Below are 9467 nucleotides of genomic sequence, written 5' to 3'. Positions count from 1 at the left end.
ATAGGCTGCTTCTGTCTTGTAGTTCCATGTCTCAACACGAGCTCTCCATCTTTCTACTGAATGCATGAAAGAAAGTGGAGGTAGCATCCTGGATCTCAAATGAATTGGCCCAGAAATGACAAATACTGCTTCTGGCAAGAGTAGTCACATGATCCTTTTTTTTTTTTTTTTTTTAGATTTTATTATTTGTCAGAGGAAAAAAGAGCATAAGCAGGGGGAGTGGCAGGCAGAGAGAGGGAGAAGCAGGTTCCCTGCTGACTTAGGAGCCCAGGGGACTTGATCCCAGGACCCCTGGGATCATGACCTGAACTAAAGGCAGAGGCTTAACAATCTCACAAAATTCGACACCCTTTCACAATAAAAACACTCCAAGAACTAGGAAGAGAAAGGAACTTCCTCAATTGAATAATGAATATTAATGAAAAATCTACAGCTAACACCATACTTAATAGTGAGAAGACTAAAAACTTACAGCCTAAGACCACCAGGCATCCCTGCCTGACTTTCTTAACTGCAAATAGACTGGGAATGTAGCTTTCCTGCGAACCCAGGAAAGAAGCCAAGAAAGGATGTGCACGAGCACTTGCAGTCGCTTCCCTTAATTGTTACATAATAGGTGCTCTTTTTATAGTTTGTTAGGACAATAACCCTCTTTGTTTCCCGGAGTAGTTTCTGTGAAGCGTGTTCTTCACCTTGCAGTTGGCCATGTTTTTTGAGCGTGCTTTCAAGTATAGGATCACATCTGATTTTTAAAAGAACTCTGTAAATCCCTGCAGGAAAGGTTCACCCTTCTTCACTGAGTAGCATATTTCTGCACTGCCCTTTGCAAATCCCTCTGTAATTTCAGCGGGTGAGAATTACCTCGTTCTTTTTGCTGCATGGTCACTATCTTAACTTTAGGGTGTGTGCTGTACACCACCTGAGTGCCCTTCAACATCTGTACAGTGCTATCAGGCACAGTGAAAACCAGGACTTTCTTCTGGGGAAAGTACACGAGCTAGAGATAACATAAGGATGGTGAGTTATCTCTTTTATCGTTTTTAATCAGTATAGCATGTTAGGCCAAGGAAGTAATCCTTGGCATCTCCATTCTTCCTGCTTCCTAGGACTTCCAGGGTTATAGAAATTTAGACTCGGGTTTTATAGATGTTTGCTTATGCTGTGATTTCCATAGTTTTGCCCGCTCTATCTCTTAAGAGGGAAGTTTTGGTATTTGACCATGTAGGTATGCTTACTCACTGGTATATCTTTTCAGTGACTAGTCCCAAATAGGATATCCCATTAAAATTGTACTGCAGACATCAACGTAGTTTCAAAAACTTCTCTTAGTTCACAGTATGTTCTGTGCCTGCTTAGACTATGCTCACAAGCCCACTTGTTAAACACTTTGAGAGTATGATGAAGAAGCCCATTAGGGAATGACCACATACCTAAGCTTCACTCTTTAAAGAGAAGAGGTTGCAGCGCCTGGGTGGCTCAGTCAGTTAAGCATCCGACTTTTGGTTTTAGCTCAGGTCATGATCTCATGTGGTGAGATGAGCCCCGCATCGGTGTTCCATGCTCAGCAGAGTCTGCTTGAGACTCTTTCCTCTTCCCTCTCCTTCCTCCTTGGCTCTTCCTGCCCAGCCTACCTCCAACTAATGCTCTCTCTGTCTCTCTCAAATAAAATAAAATAAAATAGAGCAAAATAAAATAAAATCTTTTGAGAAGAAGTTGTAGGAGAGGGATCCCATGGTGACAGTCAGCCAGGAGATGCCTGCAGAAAATGGAATCCTCTGAGTCAGGGGGAGGGTAGGTGATCCCGGACTGTCTATTCTGCTGGAAGTAGGGTACAGTGTCCAGAGGAAGACGCAGTGAAGGGCTGGGCAGCAGGTCAGCTTCCAGAGTTGGACAGGAGGGCGATTGGGGAAGACTCAGGGGAAGGGCACCATTAACATGGGAAGGTGTTGGGACAGCACACCGTGTCAGTTACTGAGCAGAGGGAGCTCTCGAGGATCCCTGGGATGAGGCAGCAGCATTCTGGGTAAATGAACCCCACAGACAATGCCCAAATTGTGTGTGATTCTCGTTTTCACATTCCTTCATTTTATCTGTTTTTTGTACTTTGGCTACAAGGTCCTTCTTTTTACCCCTGAAGAAGCATTATGGAGGTGTGAGAAGAGAAGTGAGTTAACAGAAGATTGTCCCCGGGGGGGCATCTGGGTGGTTCAGTTGGTTGAGCATCTATATGCCTTAGGTTCAGGTCCTGATCCCAGGACAGATCGGTCCTGGGGTCGAGCCCTGAGGCAGGCTCTCTGCTCAGCAGGGAGTCTGCTTCTCCCTCTCCCTCTGCCCGCCCCTTCCCCCGTTTGTGCTCACACACTCACATTCTCTCTCTGTCAAATAAATAAATAAAATCTTTTAAAAATGAGAGGTTTATCCCCAGGTTGGGAGGAGTAGAAAGAATAGCATGGGCTCTGGAAGAATTCAAACAGGAGGTGTAGTCCCAACTCTCTCACATACTAGGCCTGCGATTTGTGCACATTCACAACTTTCTAAGTCTCATGGTCTTGTCTATGAAATGGGCTTGATCAGCCTGGTCTTGTATGAATGACCGTTAAAATGTATGTGTTGTATGTCAAGCCCCTGGCATGGTGTGTGGTATGCCTTACGTCTCTGATGATCAGCAGTTACTACTATGATGATTTTGACCCCAGACATTAGTGCCTTCCTCTCTGGGACTTGTTAACCCAGGAGATGTCAGAAAACATGCAGTGTTCTAGGACACAGCACACCCAACCAGCCCAAATGGCTGCTTAACAAGAAAACCTTAGTAAATCTTCCCCAGTGGAGGATATATTATTTAATTTGGGTTTGACAGAGTATATCTCGACTGAATGCAACTCCTTACTCCTAGAATTTATGTGGATCCTTCCCTCCCAGTTGCCCTTCCAATAATCTGTCCCTATTTTCATTTACTTAGCTCCTCCTTGCTTAGAGTTCGCCAAACTGTATTGAGCATAACCCATTTAATGAATGGTATGGGCTCTGCATCTCCGAGCCCAGGGCAGAGTGCCAGTCTAGTGGCTTTTGGGTATCTCACCTCAAGGAAATGTCATCCTTATTTCTCACAAACTCCTTGAAGATGATGTTCATAAAACACCTAATTTGTGCATGTGCATTGTGTTCAACTGCAGTTGAACAAGAATTCAGGATATCTCCCATTCTTGTCCCAGGTGGGATCTGTCCAACCAAAGTAGCCGCTGAGAACAGTTTTCCTTCCATTCTCAACTCTGAATCATACCATTTGAGGGTCTGATCCCTGCTCACCACTCCCATAGCCTCAGCTAGTGTACTACAGTTTAATTTAAAATTACCTCCCACTGAAAGGCTTATAACTTGACTGCATTCAAATACCCCCTCAACCCCTTCATTCCTTTTTATTTTCTTTTGGTATTAAAGGATACTCAACCATTATTGTCTTTACATGATTCTTGCTCCTAAAATCTAAAATTTTATGGGCAAGTATTAAGTCTTATTTATCCTAGCATCTCCACTAACACAGTGCTTTCTAAAATGCAGATAGTGAATTAATATTTGGGGAACAAATAAAGCAGCGTACATGGGGTATAATTTATTAAGATTTATTTCTCACATTCTTAAATAATCCAAGCCAATGCCAGCATATGTTGTTTAATTTTACAGAATGGCAGATTAAAAGGGTTAGGAGAGGCTAAGAGTTCACCATGTTTTGGTATCTTTTGACCACCTTTAGGGTTTTTTTTTCCTTGACCCCAACTATTTTACTGCTGAACTGACACTTCCAAAAAAATACCTGTTGGAATATCATTGACCTTTTCAGATGACAAAATAGAACGGTCCATTTTACAAATCTGTTTTACAAATAAGCAAAACTGGTATTCTTAAATTTCACAAATAGTAATAAACATATGACCAGTGTCATTCATAAACTTAGATTCTAAAGCTAATGAAATGGTGTATTAAAGGGAACAATATTTGAAGCCAAACTCACCCCATGAAGAAGATAAACCTCTGTGTTAACCAAGGGACACAGAGATATTACGCACTGTGTTCCCTACAGCCACACCCCAACTCCCCCACTACTTAGAAGATTGATTGCTAATATTTTTTTTCATTTGCTAGTTTTAATGACAAAATGAGGAATATGTCCCTGCCAGCACTAGTGTTGGGAGGGCTGAGAGGGCTGGGAGGAGCTGCGAGATCCAGCACCAGAATGGGTGCTGCTGGATCTAGCTCGGGCCCTCTCTGCTTCATCTCGCAAAGCTTCCTCATACTGGGATGGGAAGCACCTGGGGTGGGACTCATGGATCTTCGTCAGAAATTCCAGCAATTTCATCTTGCTGGTTTCAGCGTGGGCTCTGGGACCCCACAGGAACTCATAGCGTGGAGGATCACTGTTGGCCACCTGCCGGTACTCCAGGTACTCTTCTTCCACCAAATCTTGGGTGATGAACTTCCTGGGCTCCCCAAAAATGAAGTGCTTCCTCCCAGAATATAAGTCCATCATATTCAGCACTTCCCAGATCTCCTCCTCAGTGGCACAATTGCCCTTCATGAAGATCACACCCAGGACAATTATCAGGAGGCTGGTCTTGGGCATGCTGTCCTCACCGCCGAGCCTCTCATCGTAAGTGAGGCCCAATTTGTTGACAAGGACATAACTGTGGTTGGTGGGGTCCACCTCATTCATATCAACACCAAAGACCAGCTCCATGCGCTCAGAGGCTTTCTTGAGGATCTCAGGGAACTCATCGTTGTACTCTTGGATAACATCAATCATATCTGCCCTTGTGATGGGCTCTTTCATTTGATACTTGTGCAGCAGGAACTGCACCAGGATTGTCACCTTCTCATCAAGAGGGTCTATGGGGAAATTCTCAATGTCGGGCAGGGGCTTTGATGAAGAAGCAGAACTATTATCCTTTTCTAGGCTGCTGGAGCCCTCACCTGATTTGCTTGGTGAGACGGCTGTGATGAGAGGGTAAGAAGAGTAGGCAGTGTGGGGAGCACTGGGTATTCCAGCAGCCAGAGCTTCCTCCATGTTGCCAGGCATCAGAGGACCAGAGGAGGGAGAAGTCTCCTCCACAGCCTTGGAGACCTGTGTAGCCTCCAGGCCTTGGCTCTTGCTGGGGACATAGTGTTGTTCCTGTGTGCAGCTTGGGATCTCCTGACCTTGAGACATGCTCACTTCTGTTAGTGGTAGCAGGGAGGAATGTGGGCACGAGGCTGGATGATAGGGTACCACAACCTAGGGAGAAAGGGAGGATGTGAGTGGCCCCATCTGGTAAACTCAACTGTGGAAGTGTCTCCACCCATCTTTTCCTGAGAACAGTACTCTAGAGCCTCACAGGTCTCCTTTCCTGAACGGTAAGAAGCTGCAGGTGGAGTAAGAAGGCTCCTCAGGGTGCAGCGGGCTGACACAGCCAAGGCTTACCACAGTTGACAACAGGGTAAGTGGGGTTATGCTACCAGCTACCCCCGCCTAACACCTCCCAGGGCTGATGATACGGGTTGGGATCTGTATAGTTCCTGCCAGTGTGGAGTGGATGTTCCCTCAGTCTTCACCGAGTATCTTACCTTGACTGTGGTAGAGGCTGGGATTCCTCCTCGGCAGACTGGAGGCTACACTCAGACTCCTGAGGAAAAGTAAAGGGAAAGCACTACCAGGCATGCCCTTCCCCCACCCCCAGCTCCACCTTGATCCCCCCAGGGCTGACAGTCGAGCTCTAAAGGGCCCCTCTGTTCTGGAGGATGGGTCCCCTCAGTCCTCACTCAGTCCTCCTTCTGTTGACTTGTGCCCCCCCCCCCCCCGCGGCTCTCACCACCGTTGGATTCCTCAGGCCCCAGTCAGTGGGTGCCTCCATCTGACAGTTATTTCAGGGCTTTACTTAAGGGGGTCCCTCTATTCTGGCATCGTTGGTTCCCTCATTCAATATCCTCACTTGACCAGTCGTAGGACTTCTCCTTTTGCCGATAGACTCCACGCCTTTCAGTACCGGCCTTCGAGACGAAACTTGGAAAGCGGAAGTTAAGGGACGTTCCTTCCGCTTCTGCTCCTCCTCTGCTCCTCCCACTATGTCCGGGTCCTCCCAGGGCTGAGAGCAGGAGTAAGGTTCTGTGGGGTTCTGTTGGGTTCCTTACATTCCGGGGTAATTAAACGCATTTAGTGAGGTTGTTGGAATCCCTTCAGGGCCAGTGAGTCCTCCCTCCTCGGAACTGAGGTTGTGCCCCATACACCAAGATCCTCGCCACAGTCGGCCTCCTAAGAGGCTGGAATCCGAGAGAGCCTCTGATAGTTCTTTTGGAACTGCCCATTGCTGACAGTGGTGTGGAACTCTTAGAGCTCCCTCCATTCTGGAGTCAGGAGTTCCCTCAGCCTGGGACTCCTCCCTCACTAAATAAAATATATGCACATTTAATTGATTAAACAATGATCTCAAATGGTTAATTTTAATTCCATATTCATAATATGATCTAAAAATCTCATTTAATAACATATTCCCATTATCCTGTAGTTAGTGTGGTTAAAATCTAGATGAAGATAAAGTGAAAATAAAATGCATGGTTCATATCATAACATAGGTGTCTCAAGTCAGGGTTTCCAAGAAGCAGACCCTGGAAGAAAATTTGTGTGATAGTGTGCCCAGGGTAAAACCAGAGAGAAGGTAGAGGCAACATGACAGAAAAGAAAAAGAAGCCAAACAAAGATACGGTTCCAGGCGAGGTCTCAGCCTGATCTTGTGGGGAGCTCTGGAGCATAAGTTCAACTTCAAAGTTCACGGTGCCTTGTGGCAAATGAGCTGGGCTTTTAAATTCCCACACTGGTCATTCATTGGCTGTATCTCATTCTGGGATTGTGGGGGGCAGAGGTGAGGGAGTGAGGCATGGAGGCTCCAAGACAATTCTGACTCTGTTGAGCCACTGAGACTCCAGTGTCCAGGAGTGATCCCTTCAAGATCAGAGGTGCAGCACTTCACAGCATGACCCACAGAAGCTAGATATATGCAGAGTCAGGGAAAGGGATCTGAGAAAATTCATGACCGGATGCCAGTGGGCCTGCGACTTGGTACGGTGGGAAAAACAGTGGACTTTAGGGACAGAAGAGTACGTGTTCAAGGTCTGGCCTTACTCATTAGACCTAAGCCTGGGCAGATTACTTGAGTAGTCTCTTACACGTATGTTTGTGAATAAATCCTTTTCATTTTTATCCTCAAACTCTAGCAAAATACCTGGCACATAGTTGGCATTCAAGAAGAGAGTGTTGAATAGATGAAACCGCTAAACCTACTTTTACATAGCTCTGGTGGGATTCAGCTTGTTGGGTTTTACTGTTATTGTTGTTTGTTACTTTTTTATTTTTATTGTTCTCCCTTTTCATTGCATAGAACTTTACTTCTGTGGTTTTAATTCACATCTTACTGGAATACCAACTATCTCTACCTCCAGATTGACTCCGGGATTAATGTTCACATCATAAATTTGTAATACATATGTGCATTTACAAAATCACATATGTGTGTGTGTACACACACACACATATATATGTATATATGTTTACATGTATAAATTTTATATATATATATATATATATATATATAAAGAGAGGGGGGGACTTAGAAAGCCCCCCACTAGTCAAGAGTGAGCCTAAGATTTTTTCCTCCTCTTATCAGCCAGATCCTAGGAAGCAGATTTGAATGCTAGACTTTGATGAAGTTCCCCATAAAGGCACTATGAAAAAAAATTTTAAATAGATTTGATTAGCTAATTATTCTTAAAATAATCAGTGTGAACCTACCAGGCAGGTCACACTTAAATGGAGAAGTCATAGAAAATAGAGATTATGAATTTATTGCTCATTGCCTAAAAAGACAAGGAAAATTTTAACTCACATTCACTCTGTGAGGCCATGGCAAAGCTTATTATAAAATACCCCATTATTAGGTTGCTCTAAGATCTATGTTTATTTGATTATTTATTTAGCTTCATGGGTCATTTGTTTCTCTTTAGACATTGATGGCTCCATGATAGGGCACCTCAAATTTATTCCATGAACCTATTAGGTAAAATCCACAACCTTTTACGTTCAGAGATTAACAACAGCAAGAAACAGTTACTGAGAATGTGCTTGAGCCTGGTGATGGGATGAAGATGATCTCATCTGATTTCTCATTTAATCATCAATACGACCCTATGACTTAGGGACTACAGTCATCTCAGTTTCACAAATGGGGAGATTTGGGCTTAGAGAAGTTAAGTAACATGACAGTGGGCTTGTAACTAGAAAAAGGCAAAAGCAGGATTCACACTCACGTGATCTGAAACCAGAGGCTCAGACCCAGCTTCCAAAAGGGAGAAAAAAAGTTTGAAAGTCTGTATTAAAACTCGAGATTCTCTTTGGGGAGTCCAGTCTACTTTAAAACCCGGAAGATGAAAATACGCAGAAAAGGCTCTGCTCCTCATATTAATAAAACCTGTGTCCCCAGCCATTCAAATCAGAACATTCTCTACTCCCCATAACTTTCTCAAGATACCGTAATGACCTCTTCACTCCTAACTCCAGTGGACACAACTGCTTATTTGAGAAATACCATCATAAGCATTTGCACAATGAAAACCCATGAAAGTCTCACTTGCACTCCTTAGACAGAAAATAAGAGTTAACTTCATCTAAAAAAATCATGGAAGGATTGAGGTTCTGATAGTACAGCTGAAGGTTTTAAGAAATCTTTTTATTTACCTTTTAAAAGGCAGATTTTTAATGGTTCTCTTTTAGTAGATCTGTCTCCTTTCAGTGAAAATAGAGCACTACACGAGACCTCATCAGGTCATTTTCACTAAGAAAGAAAATTTAATTTCCCTGCCTATAATATGGGTTTGTCATGATTGGATGGGAAATCCCATGAATTTGGAAGTGTCACCGAGAGCAGGGAGGGCAAAGATGTGAGAGAAGCTGCGGCCAGCAAGGAGAGGTTGTTGGCTTCACCAATGAGGCAGAGGCACACGTGCAAATTCTCAAATCACACCTGGGTCTCTGTGGCCTGAATTAGAGCTTAAAACCGGCTCAGGGCTGGCATTAGGGAAAGGCTTGCTCTTCGCTGGGGGAACTCTTTACTTCATCCAAAAGGCCAGGGCTATACTAGGAAGGAACATAAATCCTGCACAAAACAGACCTTCACATTGGAAGTGTTAATCTGAGCCAAGTAGGTAGGTTTTTTTTTTCCTAAGTACCAATTATGGTGATCCTGGGGGGAAATGGATTTGGGGTAAACACCACCTGCATTGGCAGCTGAGAGAATGGGACAGGAGAGTTTGGCATCTGAACGCCATTATGTATGTTGCATTATGAGTAGAATGTGTGAATTCCATCTGTCCCAAGACTGTGGTTCTTTATTGCTAAAAACCTGTTTTGACAGACCAATTACAGATGGAAAAGACACACTCATTTA

At 44.2% G+C, this 9467-nt stretch overlaps 1 protein-coding gene across 1 annotated transcript; it reads right to left on the bottom strand.

Annotated features, from left to right (window-relative positions):
* Positions 1-4180: 4180 nt before the first annotated feature.
* LOC123934587 (melanoma-associated antigen B16-like) lies at positions 4181-5203 on the bottom strand. Its single transcript, XM_045994741.1, has one exon. The coding sequence runs from the start codon at positions 5201-5203 to the stop codon at positions 4181-4183; it is 1023 nt and encodes a 340-aa protein (XP_045850697.1).
* Positions 5204-9467: the final 4264 nt, after the last annotated feature.

The sequence above is a fragment of the Meles meles genome, chromosome X, assembly GCF_922984935.1.
Source record: "Meles meles chromosome X, mMelMel3.1 paternal haplotype, whole genome shotgun sequence".
NCBI classification, from domain to species: domain Eukaryota; kingdom Metazoa; phylum Chordata; class Mammalia; order Carnivora; family Mustelidae; genus Meles; species Meles meles.
This window is presented reverse-complemented; position numbering and strand designations above follow the sequence as displayed.